Here is a 15,554-nt window from a genome sequence, read left to right as displayed (position 1 = left end):
TGGCCATGGGCCCCTTCTCGGAAGGGCTGGGCCGCCTGCTGTGCGCACCCCTCTGGCCATCTACCAGCAAGCCTTGAGGGACAAGCCGGCCTGGCTTGAATCCCAGGGCAGGCTCTGTGGCCACTTTCCTGATGGACACAAGAACAAAATGGACCGTGTAGGGTCCTGTGTGCCAGGAAATAGTCAGTGTTCGGGAAGCAGGGACTACGAGGGGCTCCCCCGCGAACGTGGACCAAGGGGCGGGCCTGCTGCGACACCGTGTCCGCACGTGCTGGTAGCTGCCGTTTCGGCTTCCTCGTCTCTAAGCTGGGGCTGTTCTGTGGCGTTTTTGTTGGATCCAAATCAGCACTTTCAGGGTATTCTGGAACGCAGCCTGTGGCCAGTCAGGGAGCAGGAGTCAGCTCTCGTGGGCACTGCTTCCAGGCCCGGGACATGACACGGATACTTGCGACAGTGGATACTTGGTTAGGAAGCGACACAAAAAGCCTCGTGTCACCTGGTGACTTGGCCCCCACCAGTTCCAGGCCACATGCCCAGCAAGCCCCAGCAGAGGCGCTCGTGGTCCCCCACCGCTATTTAGCGGTAACAAGCCTCCCCTTTCCTCTGCAGGCCAATTTAGCTTTCGATCCCGCGGCCCTGCTGCCTGGGGCCTCTCCCAAGAGTCCTGGACTTAAGGCCGTGGTGTCACCGTTCCAGAGCCCACCCTCCACTCCCAGCAGCCCTGGCGTGCGGTCTCAGGCCGGGGAGCCCGAGGACGTGCCCGTGAGCTTTGACCAGCCTCCTGAAGGGAGCCGTCTGCCCTGTTACAACAAGGTAGTGTCTGGGCCCAAAGCCCTGGGAAGCCCTGGAGCGCATCTGAAGAGATGCGGGGGCGGGACAATCTCGAATATCTCTGCCCTGAGGACGCTGGCGCTCTCCTCAGAGCTGCCTGTGACAGGAGGAAACTTTTCCTGCTGGCTCTCGCTCGCCTGCCTCCCATCCTGTCTCCCAGAGCTGTGCCACTCACCCGGAGGGCCGCCTGGGGGATGTGCTCTGTCTCTGTGGAGAGAGGGCGGAGGGTTCGGAACAGATCCCAGCTGCACAGACTGTTGTGACAAAAACTGAAAAAAGTCTGAAGGCCTGATCAGACCCACACAGTGGGTGGGCAGGTCGCGAGGGCTCCGAAACACGCGGCTCTGGCTGGATCTAAACCCATTTAGGTGCCCCACTGTGGGCTGAAAGCCCTCTTACTGCAGCTTGCTCCGTTGAAAGAACGTCCAAACTGTACCCTTTGCACAAAAGGATGTGGGGCCCATTTCTGTAGATGCTGCCGTGATAGTGAGAGTGCTTTCCTTTGTCAGACCCTCAGCCCTACTGTACACGGTAAGAATCGGAGCTCCAGTCCAGCACTGTCCGGGCGGTGCCCAGCAAATCGGGGCCAGAGCCCGGCAAGGGCCAACATAAAGGGATCTGAGGCCAGGGGATGGCAAATGGATAGAACTTTAAAGAAATGGATGGAAAGAGTGGGGTCTTCCGGGCCATTTCAGAAAATTCATGGGGAAAAATCAAATGGGTAGCAACAGGTAGGACCCAGGAAAACAAACTGATGCTAAGTCTTGAGCCTGCGGGCTGGGGACAGGGCAGAGATCCTCCGGCTCAGGATAATGGAAAGACCCCTGACAGCAGAGAGGAACCCAGGGCAGAGCCTCCTGTCTTCATGGGATGCTCACTAGGGAGACGTGGCAGAGGGAGGGAGGCGGGGCCGGGAGGGAGGGGCTGCCACCTGGTTGTGATGGGGGAGAGGGGGTGCTTTAGCCTTCTGAGGGCAGCAGGGACCCTGCTGTGACGGCAGGGCCAGGCCTTGATAACCTAAAGGGCTAGCAGCGCCATGGTCTCAGAAAAGGGCCTGGGAAGCCCTCCAAGAATAAGATTTAAGGTTTATGAAATAAGATCTCATCTACATATAAAATTGTAAAGGACACAACACTTACATAAAGCAGGGCATCCACATAAACATTTCCACCGCGCTTCTGGCAAAGTCCACTGGGCCTAGATGAGGCCCGAGTGACCCGGAGGCACACGCACTTCCCGAACCAGACAGGATTGTCAGGCGGCTCCGCTGGACGGTCCTAAGGCTTCTGCTCATGCTGGACCGGAGCCCAGGAAAGAGAAGGCGTCTGCCTGTGCAGTTTTCCCGGGATTAGCCAGCTCTGCGGAGGGCGGGGCGGGGGCGGGGGGGGGCCAGGCTGGGGAAGGGGGCGAAGCTGGTCACCGGCTGTGCGGCTCTGTCCCCATGAGGTCCCTGGGCAGGGCCAGGCCACCTGCAGACCCCTAAAGCTCTTGTCTGTTGGGTTCACCTGTGTCAAAGTAAAATGTCCTAAATGTTAAAACATGACTCTCATAAAAAATAGACACCGATTTTACTCAGTTTGTCCATTTGTGAGGAAACCTGTAATATGGAAAAGCTCATGCAAAGAACCTCAAAGAGCTGGTTATTTATAGGCAGCGGAAAAAACATGTTGGTATTAAATTGCTAAATTCGACAGCAAACGGATTAATGTTTTACAGGATAATAAAGGTTATCATTTTTAGTGGATGGAAAGCATTTGCATCTTCACGAGGCAAAAACCTACAGGTCAGCCTGTGACTTCACAACCCCAGATACACAGCACGCAGGGGTCCATTTTCCTGGAAAGTAAAGGGCCCTTGGAGGCTGGCTGAGGAAGCAGCAGACTGACACCGGAAGACACGCGGTCCCCCTCTTGGCCTTTCTCACAGGCAGCGAATAATTTCTCTTAACACGTTCTTCTAGGTGCGGACAAAGGGCTCCATAAAAAGGCGTCCTCCCTCCAGGCGATTCCGGAGGTCCCAGTCAGACTGTGGGGACCTGGCAGGCCTCGGGGCCCCCGAGTCATCCCAGGAGAATGGTGCCAAGGAAGAGAACGGGGATGAGGTGTTCCCATCCCACAGCGGGGCCCTGGGTTCTCCTCCTGCCGGCGAGGGGCCAGTGGGGGCCCAGGAGAAGCCTCCTCTGAGGAGGACGTCCAGCCGAGCGGAGAGGCAGGAGAAGGGCCAGGCCGCGGATGAAGCGCAGCAGCCCCAGAAGGCTGTGGGGGGCTCTGAAGAGGAGGCCAGCGCACGTCCAGCCACAGGGGAGGCCGTCCAGCCAGCCCAAGCCTCCAACCCGGAGGCCGAGAATGGTCGCAGGAGCCCCACAGAAGGAAAAGAAGAGACAGAAAAGAGGGAGGCAAAGGAGGAGGCGGCAGCAAAGGAAGACGATGAGCCCAGACAGAGGAGCCAAGACACCGTGGGGTCGGCAGAGAGAGCTGTGGGGGAGGCCCCAGCAGGCCCCCCTGAAGGGGTGGAGGTTCCCCACATCCCGGAGCAGGGCAAAGGCAAGGAAAGGGACGAGGAAGGGGCCGTTCTGGAGCCAGGCTGCCGCCCCAGCAAGGAGGCCCCCGAGACAGAGGTAAGCGGCCTGCACGATGCCAGGAGGCGGCCAGGGCTAGAGTGTGTCTGCTTATGCGTCCTCACCGATCAGCTCAGTTGTGCAGAAAAAAAGGCCCCGGATTGAGACAGACTGTTGTGGATGGTGAGAGGACAGAGACACAGGAAAGAGAAGCAGGCCCGGAAAGCCCGGGAGACCAGCAGCTCCTTAGGACACACTAAGGAAAGCAGAGTGTGGCCCTGGGCAGGGGGTTCTCTGGGGGAAGCCCAAAGCACAAGGAAGGGGGCAACCGTGTGTGTGTGCATGTGGGAGGAAGTTGGAGAAGCTTCAGGGTGAAGATGGCATTTGAGTGGGGCCATTCAAGGAGGAGGCTTTGTGGTGGACACAAGGGCACAGAAGGAGGGGGTCCCTCAGCCCCGCCCCACCCCCACTTCCTGGCCCTTCAGCAGCCCCTTCACTCGTGTTGAGCTGAAACTGCACGTTCCTTCATTACTCTTGCCCATTCCTGCTCATGAGGTGCCCATGTGTCTTCCACGTCCCTGTCTCATCAGCCCCCAGGCCTTAGGGGCTTTCCCTCCTGCTGCTCCACTGTCATGACCCCTTCCTTATCTCTACAATCAGACTCACCCCTCCTGGGATTCCTGATCTCCAGACTCGCCCTACACATTAGCACCCAATTCCCCTTCCTGAAAATGGCATCTCGAGGTCTACGCTCCTGCCCCAGATGCTTTGATACCACACATTGGAAAATCGAGTTCCTGTTCCTCTCCGTGCTGAACTTTCTCCCAACTTTCCCTCCCCGCCATCATGGCGCCCATGCCTCTAGCCGGCCTCCAGCACCCACCCACGAGAGGCAAGGCACCCGCCCATGCATCCTGCCGTGGCCTCTACCATTGACGCCTGCACCCCCAGTGGAGATTTCCCTTGGTGCCGCCTGGAAACCATCCCACCGCCTCCATGTCCTCCACAGGCCTCCCACGACCACTCCAGTGAGACACCCGCAGGGACCCCATGCAGTCCCTTACATTCGGCACAGCACGTTCCGGTGGCCCAGGGCCCAGGCCGTGGTCACATGCCGAGGACACACTCGTAAATGTCTCTGCCTCCAGCCAGAGACCCTGTGGTCTAAGGCCTGGTGCAGCCCCAGCCCAGAAGGAGCCAGAAGTCATGCTTTGGGTTGAATGTTGACTAAACAGCGATTTTCCCTTTTGTTAGAGCATCCACCTTCTCTTTTGGGTTCTTTGTGTTCTTTTCCCACTTTTACGCCAGCAAAACTTCTGAAGCAGTGTAGCGGGAAGATGAGACAGAGCGGGAGTGGATGTGTAGGTGGGAAGCTAGCGCAGGGAGGGCGTGGGAGCCGGGCGTCAAGGAGCAGGCGATGTCGCCTGATAGTCGAGGGCTCGAGCTCTGGTCCCCGGGTTAAATCCTGACTCCGCGACTTCCTAGCTGTGTGACCTAGGGGAAGCCACGCGACCTTCCTGTGCCTTCACGGCTCCACCTGCAGAACGGAGCTAACGGAAGTATCTAATGTGTCTTGCTTTTGTGAGGAATAAAGGAGCCGGTGCTGTCGCGCACGCCGCGTTGTCGTCACCGCCGCTGCCGCTCGTGTTACATTCTTGCGGGTCCGCGGTCCCCAAGGACATCTGCCGAGCGTCAGGATGTCCCCCACTGTCTTCCCAACTCATCTGTTCCTCCTGTGTTCGCAGGAGAACACCCCTGTCCAGGACACTAAGATGTGAGGAGGTCACCGTGCCTCGTGATGAGGCTGCCAGAGACGCCTCTTTCAAAGGAGCAACAAGAGTAGCAGCCAATGAAGCCGTCGCTGACGCAGAGCTCATGGAGGGTCTGGAGCGGCCCGAGACAGAGACCTCGCTGTTTCTGGGTCTCCACGCTGACACTCTCTTGCAGGCAGAGATCAGTCAAAAGGCCGGCAGCCTTGCATCACCTTGAGTTTGTGTCACTGGATGGACTTGGTTTAAGAAAAAAAACCAAAAACTTACTTAAAACAGTTTACTGTGGGGACAGCTCCCAGGGATCCTCGCCAACCTGTGGGGCCTGGCTCCCAGCCGCACCCACCTGTCCCTGCGGCTGATCTCAGAACTGGATTCTGACTTAGCTTCTCAGATTTTGTTTTGTGCAAAGCAATAGGCTTCTTAACGCTCTGAACTTTTTATGATTCTCAGATGTGAGTAAAAACTGATTTCAGGTGGGTGGAAACAAAAGGAAAGAGTGTTGCTGAAATATAAATCCCATTAGTTACAGAAGACCTCAGTTACGGAAAAGCTTAAATTGTGGAGACCCCGAGACAACCTCTCAGCTTTGTCCACATGTGAACCGGCCAACCAATTTTTAAAACATTGGCCTGGAAGAGGTACTTTTGCACCATTTAAAAATATGTATTAGGAACCTCTGCTGTCCGGGCGTTTTCCAGTCTGTGGTACCCGGGGAGGTGACAGGCTCAGCCCATGCTCTTCCCAGGGGAGGAGGAGGTGGAGACGGGCAGATCCAGAGAAGCAAATGCGAGGTGTCACGGTTCTGCACGCGCTGCCTTTTCCCATCCTGAGAGCAGAGCGGGGAGACCTTAACAATGGCCACCCTCTGACGCATCTGGGGGAAGAAATGTGCAGTTCTGCAAGACGTCCTTGAGCCTGGAGTAGAAGCTTCCTGGGAGGTGCTGGCGCGTCTGTTTTGAAAGGTACAGGACGAAGATATCTTCCTAGCTTCCCTGGGAAGCTGCTCTTGAATCAAAGCCCAGGCCTCCTTTCCAGATGGGATTGGGGGGCCTGGGTTTTCAGCCTCTTCTCAACGGGTTGCTCTGGCTTTAATGTTCGGTGTGGAGAGTGCAAGGGGCTTTGCAAGGAGCAGGGGCCATTTCCTCTCCCCTCCTGATGCAAAGCTGTTTATCCAAATACACGGTTAATCTTTGGGGTTGGTTCTCATCCAGGGTGGAGGCTTTCAGTGTCCCGCTGCGCTGATGTGGTAGACGGAGCAGCTGTTGCTCTGAAGGTCCGTCCGACAGCCTCCTACCCTGACTTCAGAAAACCGTGTCCCAGACAAAAAGGCCTCTGTCCCTGCCGGTACCTCAGCATTCTCAGTACAGTTTTACAGTACAGTACAGGCTCCCAGGACCGTTTTCCTAACTCCGGATAGCGTTCATACTTGGGATATATATTTTTTCAAAGTTGTTTTTTTTTTTTTTCAAAAGTTTTTTCAAAACTTTTAAAATATAAGCATTTTCTAGACCTTGTAACTTAGTTAAGCCCGAAATTTTAAGTTTTATGTTTTAACAGGATTTTGGAGCTAGGTGTGTCTGTTATTTTGAGGTCTACATAATCCATAGCTATCCCTCCCTCCCCCATCCACCCATCCATCCGTCTGTACCTGTCCCTCTCCTATCTGCCCATCCATCTATATCAACAGAGATGTGTTACCCCCTAAACAATACATGATTTTATTTACATATGTCTTTGGGTTGTTTATGACACACATCCGGGCCAGAGTTTAGTGAATGTGTGCGTGTTTGTGAGCGTGTGTGACAAAAGAAGGGACATCTGCCACTTTCCTTTACTTGAAAAAGGAATGGGCCAGGCAGCCTGGGATGTAGCTGTGAGGACAAAACTATCTTTTGTCTTGAGGCATGACAGCTACAGCAGCAGGTGGGTAAGGAACAATGCATAATGACAAGAATGGGACCCTAGAGGAGCAGCCATAATGGGGTCAGAATGACTTGGGGTCAGAATGACTTTCTACCGGCGCAGTTCCTAGTGCTCACTTATTGGATCTACCTTGTGAGAAGGTGGAGGCCCTTTCCCAGTGGGTTATTGTGACGGCTGGGGGCTGTGGGCGGGGGATTCACGAGGAGCCCAAACTGTTCTGGCTTCCAAGGCTGTCCTGCCATTGGTCGCTTTCCTTCCCGAAGCAACTGCGATTACGTCACGTGTTGCATTTGCAGATCTGGAATTTCAACACTGGGAATCCGAGAAATCCATTTGTGTCTTAGTTAGCACAAAGCCATCCCTGGGCCAGGAAGACTTGGTTTGGTTCAGGCTTCCCTGATAGGCTTGAAGGAAAAATACTGATTTCTTCACAGCTACAAGGCTCAAGAGAGGAGTGGAGGCGTTCCTCCTCTGCCTCTGTCTTCGGCTTGATTTGCATACTGTGTCTTTCCTTTCTCCAGAAAGGGAGCAAGAAAAACAAAAACCCTGAATGCTTTGAAGGGAGATGCCAGTATTTGATCTGGGGCTGTTTAACGGTTTCAGCCACGTGTGGGACTGGTCACCAGGTGACCACCGGAAGCCCAGGGGCCTCCACTGTCCTCCCTGAGCTGCCCCCGGACAAAGCTCGGTTTGCCAGTCAACTAGACCCTCAAAAAACATATGTCTAACAAAGGGTTAAATTAGTGGACAGGCAGCCAGTGGTTCATCACCTCCTTTGACGAGACACTCTTGGCCGCGTGACTGTGTAACAGAGTTGATGAATGAGAACCTGCTGTTGCTAATGAAAGAAACCCAACTTCAATTGGCCGATAAAAACCAGAAAACTGGGGTGCCTGGGTGGCTCAGTGGGTTGAGCCTCTGCCTTCAGCTCAGGTCACGATCTCAGGGTCCTGGGATCGAGCCCCGCCTTGGGCTCTTTGCTCGGCAGGGAGCCTGCTTCCTCCTCTCTCTCTGCCTGCCTCTCTGCCTACTTGTGATCTCTGTCTGTCAAATAAATAAAGTCTTAAAAAAAAAAAAAAGGAAGAAAACTGTATCTCTCTATGAACCTCTCTCTCTCCCTCCCTATATACTGAATAATATAAATTAAAAACCCATGGATAGGTCTAAATACAATACTTGAGCAATATCAGAAGCCTCTCTTTGTTTCTTGGTCTCTGCTTTCCTCTACGTTGGCCGTATTTCCCAAGGAGGCCCTTCACAGCCTGTAAGCCCAATGGAAAGAGCTTATTCTTTTCCAGTAGCACCAGGGAAAGAAAACCTACAAAGGATTTCTATAAACCCTGTGTGGATCACATGTTCACATTGGAACCAGCCTTTACGACTGAGGAGCTGCGGAGGTCAGACCGGCCAGGCCTGGGTCATGTGACCTCTGGAGCTAAGGGCTAGGTTAGCAGTTCCTGTGCAGTCTGTGAATGGGGACAACGGGTGTCCAATGGGGTGCTGTTACCAAAGGAAATTATGCTGGAAGATCCAAAAAATACAGCAACAGATGTGTCCAACAGGGCAATCCCAGACACACCAAACTACTATTGCATGGTTTACTAAAACATTAAATTTTGTTTGACCCCTCAGCAAGATAGAATCAACGTTGTGTTTATGGGCCAGGTAAACATAGTGGGAGCAGAATGCTAGAAAAGTCTAGGGACAGGAGACAGAATTTTCTGACTTCCCAGTCTTGCTTGGGACAACCCAGGCTCCCACTCAGCCCGGTGACGTCCTGACCAGAGTGGCTATGGTTGCCAAGAAGACTTGTGTTCCGGCGCTGCCCTCAGATCCCCAGGGAGCTGTGGAATTCCGGAGAGGCTCCGCTGTGCCCAGATGGGCAGGGGACCTTGGCTCTTTGAGACTCCAGAGGAGGAAGAGACAATGCGTACGTTGTGTACTTCTCAGTGAAAAGGGAGCCTGGGTAAAGCCACCTACCTCAAGAACCAGAGCATAAAGACTTCTTACTCCTTCTAACCCTGGAAAGCTGTGGGCTAGTCCTCGCAGTGCCAGGGAGGGGCTAGGAGGAAAACAGGGTGCAGAGGGAAGGGGTCGAAACAAGCAAGCACCCCCACCCCCACCAGCTACTCCTGTAAGTAAGGATTCTGGCCCTTCAAGGTGTCATTTTACATAAAAACTTGAGAAAATTACTTGAATTCAGGCAAACCTGTAATGTCAGTTATCACACTTCTCGACCAGTTCTTTTTAAAAGAGTAAGTGGACTGGATTGCACTTAAACAAGCATTTAAAAACAAGACTGTAGAACGACTATGTATGGTTGGTGCTCAAAAAAACAGTAGGAGCCCTACACTAGTCATTACTGTTGGACAGTCTAAGGAACCCATGGGGGCTGGATGGCTCCAGGAACTCGGTCCCATCATGGCTGCACCAGCCCCTTCAGGAGTGACCGTAACAGCTTTACTGATGAACTCCAGAAGCAGCTAGGCTGAAAAATCAAAAGGGCCTGTTTTACATTGCCTCAGAGTCTGTGTCTCTTTTCTTTTACCAAGCACAAAGAAACGCAGAGTTCTTAAGGTATGATTTAGGGTGCGTGGGTGGCTCAGTTGATAAGTGTCTGCCTTTAGCTCAGGTCATGATCCCAGTGTCTTGGAATTGAGTCTCACGTCAGGCTCCCTGCTCATCGGGGAGCCTGCTTCTCCCGATCCCCCGGCTTGTGCTCTCTCTCTATCAGATAAACAAATGAAATCTTTAAAAATAAATAAATAAAGTGTGATTTAAAGGTGTTAATTATCCTTATTCTTTCTTATTATAAAAGCAATACATCTTTATTTTAGAAAATCTGTGGAGGAAAAGAAAAGTAATTAAGAACAAAAATGTTTATAATTCCACTACCAAGAAATAGCTAGTATTAAGATTTTATGGAGTTTTTCTAGTTTTTTTTTAATCTGCATATGTATTTTTGCTTTAATTCTTGTTACAAAATTAAGTTCTCCGTACATGTAATTGTGCATCTTTCCTTTTTGTAACATACTATCATGAGCGAGTCTTCATAAACAATCCCACTTCTGATCATGAAAACTATACACTTTTGTCCTTTTCTATGCCGCCAATAACATCCAGAGCAAGACGAAATCTATATAAAACAGAGGGACAATAAGATCCGCTGGTGGAAATGGTATTCCAGAAGAAAGTGGTTCTTTCCACAATCTCAGCCTTAGATTTCTATCACCTTAGGACTTCAAGACTTGAGGACTCTCAAAACTTAAATCAAGTGAAAACTTTTGAATGAAAAAAGAAAGGCCTGAGGCAGTACCAAAGATTCACTTCTGATGATTCAGGGGCTGCAAAACTCAGGGGAAGTTATGAGATAGACCTCAGAAAAAGAACCATTGAGGGAAACCATGTAGAAATATTTTTAGTAAAAAGGAGCTAAAGCTATTATAGGATGTTGGACTGGAGTCTGGAAAAGACACACATTTTCAATCAGATTCAAGTTTCTGTTTGGATCAGGGCATGGCTTGTGGTGGTGAAGCAAATCTGACAGTTATGACAACCTCAGCAGCCTGAAAGTCAGTTAGTGCCTAACCTCAGGGGCAGCAAATAAGGCTGAGCACACAGTCCTGACTCCAGTCCTGGGTGCCGAGTCAGCAGAGTCTTCTGAATGGCAGACCCATGTGATCAGATTGTATTCTCACTTCCCGAGACTAACGTCAGGTCAGAACAAAGTTTGCACCCCTTGGGTCTAGATTGGGTCTGAATTCAGTAGCGTGCAAACATTAGTTACAAAATAGGAATGAAAATGATTGTTAAAGCCGTTCCCCGTTCCAAGGCCTCCACCCTAACATCATCCCAGAGTTACTCTAATCATCTCCTAATGGACCTACTTTATTTGTTTATTTGACAGAGTCACAAGTAGGCAGAGGCAGGCAGAGAGAGAAGGGGGAAGCAGGCTCCCCGCTGAGCAGAGAGCCCGATGCGGGGCTCGATTCCAGGACCCTGAGATCAGGACACTGAGATCACTACCCAAGCCGAAGGCAGAGGCTTTAACCCACTGAGCCACCCAGGTGCCCCAGGACCTGCTCTAATTTCATCATCTTCCACTCATACATCTGACCCCAAGTCAAAATTATCTTTGGTTGTAGTTTTAACATCACCACCATTCTCAAAAGCGTTGATGCCACCAGATCCCTTTAATAAAATTAAAATATTAAAGCATGGGTTTTGGGGCACCTGGGTGGCGGGCCGCAGGTGGAGGCGGGACGGAGGCGGGGCCGCAGGAGGGCCGAGGCGGAGGCGGGGTCGCAGGCGGGGCCGAGGCGGAGGCGGAGGCGGGGTCGCCGGTGGAGGCGGGGCGGAGGTGAGGCCGCAGGCGGGGCCGAGGCGGAGGCGGGGCCGCAAGAGGAGGCGGGCCGTAGGCGGGGCCGCAGGTGGAGGCGGGCCGCAGGCGGGGCCGAGGCGGAGGCGGAGGCGGGGCTGCAGGCGGAGGCGGGGCCGCAGGCGGAGGCGGGGCCGCAGGCGGAGGCGGAGCCGGGGCGCGCCACCACCGTTGGGCCCCTCCCGCCGGCTGCAGGGGGCGCGCGCACGCAGGGTCCTCCTGGTTCCCGCGGGCGGCAGGAACCCCGTCGCCTCGGTCCCGCTCGCCGCCCTTCCGCGGCCTTGCCCTCCCGCGGCTCCCAGCGCGCCCCCCGACGTCCCGCGTGCCCTCTGCTGCGGCCGGCCGGTAGCACGTCGGAACAGCACGTCCGACGTCCACTCTGAGCTCCGCACCCGCAAGCCCTCACAGGGGCGGACGACCCCACCGCGGATGCTGACGTTCTCTCTTGACTGTCCTCTGGAGTTTCCTCCCCGCGCGCTCGGCTTCCTCCAGCCGCGGCTCCCCTCTGAGGGCGCGAACCCGGGGCTGAGCCCGCTCGACGAGGGCCCTGGCGCCCAGCAAGCGCGGGCGGAGGCGGAGGCGGGCAGCCGCCGGCGCCCTCGCAGCCGCGGCCCCTCGCCCGCCGTCCCCCCCGGGTGCAGCGTGGGCCGCGGCGCAGGGTGGCGACCGGCCATACCCCACAGGCTGAGCGGCGAGAGGGGCCCCGGGGCGCACGGCTGGATGGGCGCGCGGTCCGGGCGGAGGACGGGTCGCCGGCCGGGCGGAGAGCGCGGCGAGAGGCAGCGACAGCTGAAGGGAGGCGCCGGGCGCCCCTCTGCCGAGAGTGGCTCGTTGGTCTAGGGGTATGATTCTCGCTTCGGGTGCGAGAGGTCCCGGGTTCAAATCCCGGACGAGCCCAGGCTTTTCTTTCCCGCGACGCCCTCGACTTTAAACGGCTTTTTTTCGTCCTCACGCAGCCCCTTTAGAGACACGACGACTGTTGCCCCGGGGCTGCGGAGCGGGAGGCCGACGCGCAGCATCTCGTGCCCGCGGCGGACAGCGGGACCCGCGGCCCCCAGAGCACGCGCGCGGGGAGAGGAGGTGCCGGGGGCGACCCCTCTCAGCACCGCACCGGGCGGGCGCGGACGAACGGCGGCGCGGGGAGGGCGGGCAGGTGCTGAAGCCACAGCGGCGGGCGGCGCGGGCCCGAGCGGGGTCCTCCCCGCGCGCGTCTCGGGTGCCGGCCGGGTGGGAGCGGCGCCTTCAGACTCCGCAGGGCCCGCGCCCTCCCCACGCCCCTGCGTCTGGCCCGGCAGCCCTTGGGTGTACCGTGTGCAAGAGTCCAAAAGTCTCAGTTTCGCGTCTTGCAGCAACACGTCTTTATTTCGGGAGTGAGGAAAAGAGGGCTCGTCCGGGATTTGAACCCGGGACCTCTCGCACCCTAAGCGAGAATCATACCCCTAGACCAACGAGCCGCCGTGATGGGCGAGCCCCGGCCGCGCTAGAGGAAGGTGCGCCGCGCGGTCCGGCGCCCCCACGCGGCCGCTCGTGTGTGCTGCTCGCGTTCTTCCGGCTCCCGCTCCGCGCGTCTCCTCGCTTTCCCGTCAGGAATTCGACGCGGAGCGCGGCCGCGGTCCCGCCACCGCCGTGACGGACTTGCCTCTCGGTCCAGAAGCCGCGACGCTGGGGTCCTCGCGGCTCACGAGCTGCGACGCGTCTGCGACAAGGTCCTGCGGCAGGAAGGTTCCCGACTCGGCCTCACCCAGTCCCGCGCGCGGCGCTTCCCGCGGATGGTTTCGCGTCTACACGGTCTCGCAGGGTCCAGACGCCGCCAGCCAGCCCTGAGTTCGCGCCTCCGCGTTCCCGCTCCAGCGGTTCTCCTCAGCCGGGACGTCTCCTTCCTCGGGGACCGGCCCCAAACCCTGCCCTTCCCGGAGACCTTTTACCCACATCGGCGTGTGGCGCGGAACCGGCGTGCGGCCCGCGTGCCCCGACCGTGCGCTGCGGGACCCGACGCCGGCACTAGCACTGCCGTCCGCGTGACTCCGTGCGACGGTGACCGCTGTCCCGCGTCTGTCCGGCGGGGCCCGCGTCCCGTTCTCTCTCTTGGACCCGTAGCGAGGACGCTCGCGCGGGCACCGCGCCCGCTGAAGGACACTCAGCCGTCCACGTGTCTGTCCTCGGCCCGTGAGCAAGTCAACCCGGACCCGGCAGCCCGCAGCCGCGGCGGGGCAGCCCGAGACGGACCTGTTCGCTCACTTTGCTTCGCGTCAGCGTCCGCTCCTCTGGCCGCGACTCCGGCGGTTTGCCCTGCGCACCGGACCCGGGTCCGCAGCTTGCTCCCCGCGGGTGGCCGCTCGCCGGTGGCAGGGCCGAGCTCCAGCTCTCCCCGGCGGGCTGGGTTGGCTCGAGGCCGTCGGAGCCGGAGTCCGGGGCCCTCCCTCGGCCCGGCAGGAGGGGAGAGCAGCCCGGGAGATGCTCCTCGGCGCTAGGAGCCCGCGCGCTTGTTCTCCACGACGCACCCGGGGAAAGCGCCCTGGACACGGGAGAAGTTTGTCTTTCTCACGAGAATGAGGACTCCGGCAAGTACGACTCGGACCGTAAACTGTCGCAACCACTGCAGGTTTCGGCGAACCCGCGCTTCACAGTCACTAACAGGTCTCTGGGCTCTCCTCTCCCACGGAATTTGCTGTAGTTGCGACTCTTTTCAGGATTTTCTTTCTCACGTACTCCTCTCTGGGGACTGGGAAGTCGTTTGTCCGGACTCTTCAGGCTCCTCAGAGCATCCCGTTTGCCTCTCACGGTGCTGCCCGAGGACTGACGGTGACAAAACTCCAGATGCCGGCGGCCCGACTCGCGGTGAAAATCATGTCTGTCTGGCGAAAGACGGCCTGTGACCCCCCCAGGGTACCGCCTTCCCTTGTAGTACAGAGATCCGTACAGTGTCCAAGGGGACGAAGGGTCTTGAGAAACATTTCATCCCAGTCACAGCAAATGAAGAAGCCTTGTGACATCTAGTTTGACTGACAACACCTCTCTGAGGACCCCCATTATTTTTGTTCCAGTTTGGTGCCCAGAAACGCTAGCCTCTGGGGAATTCGAATTTTCAAACCTTCAATATTTGCTAGCAAAAATGCAGCCCTTCTCCTGCGTGAAACCATTCTGTCCATAGAAACATTAATGAAATCGACATAGCTTCAGGCAAATCCTTCTCATGGTGGCCTGGGATTCATTTTTTATTCTGTCTGATATTTATTCATTAACGGTCAAATTCTTGGTGCTCCAGGAACCTCCTGCAATCACTACCCACAGATCACAGTGTTCCAATTCCTGTAGCAACAGGTCTGTAAAGACAAGGAAGGAAGGAAGGAATGCCTGCGAGAATACCGGAAGTGGGGAGGATCCCGCCACAGTCCCAAACATCTGCTTGAAATTTGGGTGCCTGTCACCCTCTTCCTACTTTGTCCCATTAATTCCAGGTCTAGAAAATTCTGCCCTTCTCTATTTGCCAGCAGTAGACGCTTCTGAGCGCCCCTTATCTCATCCCTATTAAGAAAAGATAAAAAGCCCTGAGAAGTTCCCAAGGCAAACCCCTTCTTACTACTCCGTTTATTGTGCGCTCCATGAAGGAGGAGGTCTGTGAGGGTGAAGGGCCTGTGTCAATAACTATTATCAGAAGGCCTCTGCACATGATTCTCTCTTATTATTGATTCTGTGGGGGGGAATTCTCCCCAAAGAGTCCCTTCTTTTCAGAGGCAGCCGTCCTTGAAAAGGACCCTTCCGACCTGACTGGAAGTCTTCGCTGATTCCGATTGTATTGTCTGAACGGCATTAGCTGGCAAAGAGGACTTTCCAGGAGGAAGAAAGTGGTCTGTGAAGAGAAGGAAGTTTGCCGAGTGAGGACCTTGGGCTAACAATAATGACTGGAATCCAAGGGGTTGGGGGCTTGTTTGCTTTCCCATTTACTCTCTACAGGGTCAGAAACTACAACCTTACATGACTGTTTTTTTCTGTAACTTCTCTAGATTAATTTAAAAAACACTCATTCATCTCTTCATCCAGCAAAAATGTCTTGAGCATCTGCTGTATGCAACATGCTGATTGTGTTCACGAG

General features: G+C 55.6%; 1 protein-coding gene and 2 non-coding genes across 6 annotated transcripts in view; 2 read left to right on the top strand and 1 right to left on the bottom strand.

Annotated features, from left to right (window-relative positions):
* RCSD1 (RCSD domain containing 1) overlaps nucleotides 1-5,415 on the top strand; it is a 58,484-nt gene extending 53,069 nt beyond the window's left edge. Inside the window, exons 5-7 of one of the 4 annotated variants that reach the window (XM_032863058.1) lie at nucleotides 610-813; nucleotides 2,792-3,448; nucleotides 5,134-5,415. In XM_032863058.1, the coding sequence (XP_032718949.1) occupies nucleotides 610-813; nucleotides 2,792-3,448; nucleotides 5,134-5,166 (894 nt within the window). In that variant the 3' untranslated portion in view covers nucleotides 5,167-5,415. Of the gene's footprint in view, nucleotides 1-609; nucleotides 814-2,791; nucleotides 3,728-5,133 lie in introns of those variants that run through there. The other 3 variants (XM_032863059.1, XM_032863057.1, XM_032863060.1) reach the window with 3 other exon arrangements.
* A 6,871-nt stretch (nucleotides 5,416-12,286) lies between these two features.
* TRNAP-CGG lies at nucleotides 12,287-12,358 on the top strand. The gene has a single exon. It is a non-coding gene; the product is annotated as a tRNA-Pro (tRNA).
* Nucleotides 12,359-12,843: 485 nt separating this feature from the next.
* On the bottom strand, nucleotides 12,844-12,915 carry TRNAP-AGG. Its single transcript has one exon. It is a non-coding gene; the product is annotated as a tRNA-Pro (tRNA).
* Nucleotides 12,916-15,554: the final 2,639 nt, after the last annotated feature.

Source organism: Lontra canadensis, unplaced genomic scaffold, assembly GCF_010015895.1.
Source record: "Lontra canadensis isolate GAN:19392208 unplaced genomic scaffold, GSC_riverotter_1.0 scaffold24, whole genome shotgun sequence".
Classification (NCBI taxonomy): domain Eukaryota; kingdom Metazoa; phylum Chordata; class Mammalia; order Carnivora; family Mustelidae; genus Lontra; species Lontra canadensis.
The sequence above is the reverse complement of the archived record's forward strand: the minus strand, read 5'-3'. Positions and strand labels throughout refer to the sequence as shown.